Genomic DNA, 3849 nt, shown 5'->3' on the forward strand with positions numbered 1-3849 from the left:
GTCTTTTTTGTTTTGTTTTTATTAATTTAGTACTTTCAAAGCTCTCCTGCTAATCCTGAAGAATCCTGACCTCACAGGATTAGAGTATCTTGACTAATATAGTAATAAAGAATGTGGCTCAGCTACTTGTCAGCTATGCTCTCTTGTCCATATTCTTGTCTTCAGAACAAATCATGGTCCACAGAGACACTGTGTATAAAGCCTCACTGAGCGTGTTTACAGTTGCTTACCAGGCTACACATTTCAGGGTCAAACAACTTCCCCTGTCAAGAAATAGTACCTGACGTCTAACATAAAATTTACTTCTTGCAACTCCATCCAAATTCCTTTCATATCATGCTCTGAGGAGTTGAAACACAGCTGTGCACCTCAATCCCTTATAAATACCTTTTTGTAGATTTCCTTTATGAAAAATGGTACAGTTCTGAAAATTAGATGAATTAAATTTTAAAAGCACTGAAGGAGCTTACCTTTGAAATATGCCTAACAGGGAATCATCGTGTAACTAATTTGCTTTACTTCCAGCAAAATCCACTTTTGAGGCCACTCCATCCATTCTATTACTGACATTCATTTTTTTACAGATGACCCATTACAAATGATTATATGTTGCTTAGTTATAGGGTAAAAGCTACTAGAAAGTTGCATAACCAGTATATTTTCCAATTAGATGTTAGTGACAACTTGCTTTCTTTTAGTGTTATGTTATAATTTCAAAGTTAAAATTTGACCCAATTCTTTAGTTGTTTGTTGCTGTCGACAGGCAGAGACAGCAGGGAAAAGGAGACAGAGGAAAAGGAAAGCATTTACTCTTCCTTTTTGTTTTTTAAGAAAACCTCACTGTGGTGCTCCAGCATTCTGCATCCTGATGGGTAATTTTTGTGATGGAGCAATGACCTATAATGATTCTATCAGGAGATATTGGACTCTACATTGCAGCAGTCACACCAGAGTCATAAAAAGTGGGAGTACATGGTCCCTACCCTCAAAGAGGTGCTGTGGTAGTGGCAGTTCTAAAATGCAGTTTTGTGTAGTGGGAGAAACAATAGACATGGGATCAGAAGAACTAGGTTCAAACCTTGGTTTTGTCCTTCAGTACCTATGCACATGGGCAATTCTCTAAAGAGAGTTGAGCCGAAGTTTCTGTATCTGAAGAGAAGTAGTAATCTTTGTCCTTCCTGTTCCATTGGATGATGAAATAATGTATGTGAGGATGCTTTGTCTTCACAGGTGCACTATTAGTTGCTTTCAATACAAAAAGCAGTTCTAAGCCACCTACATGTACAAGAACATTAGGGTCTGAGACAGAGGGAGAGAAAGGAGGAAAATATTTTATAGATGACATGGGCTTTGTGTGGCTTTGAAGAATGAGTGGTATCTAGGCAGGAGGAGTGTAGAGTAGCAGTTGATAGAAGCAGTGTCCTCACAGAGGACTGGAAAGAGAATGCAGTGTGGAAGCCACAGTGAGAAGAGCTCTATCCAAACCCTGGAAGCTCAGGAAATGGTAGGTAGCTGACCATAACCATAACCCATTGCCGTTGAGTCAATTTCGACTCACAGCAACCTTATAGGACAGAGCAGAACTGCCCCATAGGGTTTCCAAGGAGCAGCTGGTGGATTCGAATTGCTGACCTTTTGGTTAGCAGCCAAGCTCTTAACCACTGCACCACCAGCTCTTTAGGTAGCTACAGAACCTGGAATTCTGCATAACACCACTGAAAATGAGTATATTAAATAATTTGTAATCTAGTGTAAGTATAATACTTGACTGTTTAAATTTTTCTATCAAGAATTTTATGATGCTGTATCATTACTGCATCCATTTAAGGTTGAGGAAACTAGTTTTAGAGATCTTAATTCCTTGCCCAAGATAAGTTAGAGCATGATAGAACTAGGATAGCAGTTCACAGCCCTTGACTCTAAAAGCTATGTGCTTTCTTTTTGGTGAGAAAAGAAAGTTTCTCCACTCTCCACTGCCAAATGAAACTCATACTAATGTGACTATAAATAAGCAAAGGCCTGAGGTGCATTAACCACGAGAATTTTCCCAGCCCACTACTGACAGGAGTCCCTGGGTGGTGCAAACAGTTAAATGTGCTTGGCTGCTAACCTAAAGGCTGGAGGTTAGAGTCCACCCAGAGTTGCCTTGGAAGAAAGACCTGGTGATCTACTTCTGAAAAATCAGTCATTGAAAACCCTATGGAGGACAGTTCTACTCTGACACACATGGGATCTCCATGAGTCAGAGCTGACTTAACAGCAACTGGTTTTCTATTCTTACTACTTGATAGAGCTCATCTATCTAGGGTCCTTACATATTTTCTTTCCTTCTTAGATGCCATATATAATTTAATGAAGATAGAGAATCACACTATGGTGAGTGAGTTTGTTTTCCAAGGTTTCTCCAGCTTCCCTGAGCACCAGCTCACCCTTTTTGTTGTATTCCTTGTACTGTACATATTAACTCTGTCAAGCAATGTCATCATTGTGATCATCATTCGCCTTAATCGTCACCTTCACACCCCCATGTACTTCTTCCTCAGCATGCTGTCAGCTTCAGAGACCATGTACACGTTGGTCATTATACCAAGGATGCTCTTTAACTTTATAGGCCTGAGTCAACCCATATCCTTAGCAGGTTGTGCCACCCAGATGTTCTTCTTCATCACTTTGGCCATTAACAACTGCTTCCTGCTCACAGCAATGGGGTATGACCGATATGTGGCTATTTGCAACCCCTTAAGGTATTCCGTCATCATGAACAAGAAGGTATGCAGCCAGCTGGTGTGGGGGGCCTGCAGCATTGGTTTAATTGTAGCAATGACACAGGTGTTGTCTGTGTTCAGGCTGCCCTTCTGTTCCACAAAGGTAGCCCACTTCTTCTGTGACATCCGACCTGTGATGAAGCTCTCCTGCATTGATACCACCATCAATGAGATCCTGACCTTAATCATCAGTGTCCTGGTAATCCTGGTTCCCATGGGCTTGGTTTTCATTTCCTACATCCTCATCATCTCCACCATCCTCAAGATTTCCTCTGCTGAGGGCAGGAAGAAGGCCTTTGCCACCTGTGCTTCTCATATCACTGTGGTCATTGTCCACTATGGCTGTGCCTCCATTGCCTACCTCAAGTCCAAGTCAGAGAATACCAGAGATCAGGATCAGCTGATCTCAGTAACCTACACTGTCATCACTCCCCTACTGAATCCTGTGGTGTACACTCTGAGGAACAAAGAGGTCAAGGATGCTCTGTGCAGGGCTATTGGCAGACAACTCTCCTGACAACATGAGCCCGTTCTCATGAGGGTCTTAGAAGATCCTCTAAGCAGGAAAACATGGAGCAGTGCCCACAGTCACTGTGAGTGAAAATTCTAAAGTCCATTAAGCTGTGGTTATCTGAGATGAGGAGACATCCAAGGGACCACAAATTCGGCCATTTGAGAAAAGGAGAAGTTTCTCCAAAACACAAGCCTGAATGTCACAAGAGAACAGGGATGACATGGAGAGTCAAACACAGAAGAAATAACTCAGTGGTGCTGGGAGTTGCTGGGCTGCCTGGGATGGAATGAAATCAGAATACAGACATAATTAATGAAGGGAGATTACTCTAGGACAGACTAAAGCTTTGAAATATAGCCTATGACACTCTTATTTAAGCATGAGATTTCCTCTTACCCATTTAGAGCTATATAGGTTTAACACCTAACTGAACCTGTTCCTTTATGTACAATTCAAGTTCCTTTGCATCTTAAACATAATTCAAATGGATATCAGAAACAATAAACCCATTGACATCAAGTCAATTCCAACTCATACTGACCCTATCGGATAGAGTAGAACTGCCCCATA

General features: G+C 41.5%; 1 protein-coding gene across 1 annotated transcript; it reads left to right on the forward strand.

Moving 5' to 3' along the window:
* Positions 1-2284: 2284 nt before the first annotated feature.
* Positions 2285-3282, forward strand: LOC105755974 (olfactory receptor 10J1-like). Its single transcript, XM_012559747.2, has one exon. It carries the CDS (start codon positions 2353-2355, stop codon positions 3280-3282), a length of 930 nt encoding a protein of 309 aa, XP_012415201.1. The 5' UTR covers positions 2285-2352.
* Positions 3283-3849: the final 567 nt, after the last annotated feature.

This window comes from Trichechus manatus, unplaced genomic scaffold (assembly GCF_000243295.1).
Source record: "Trichechus manatus latirostris isolate Lorelei unplaced genomic scaffold, TriManLat1.0 scaffold00300, whole genome shotgun sequence".
NCBI lineage: Eukaryota > Metazoa > Chordata > Mammalia > Sirenia > Trichechidae > Trichechus > Trichechus manatus.

What these genes read in the sequence shown, in the direction of transcription:
- LOC105755974 (XM_012559747.2), top strand. Translation starts at nt 2,353, where the DNA reads ATGAAGATAGAGAATCACACTATGGTGAGTGAGTTTGTTTTCCAAGGT.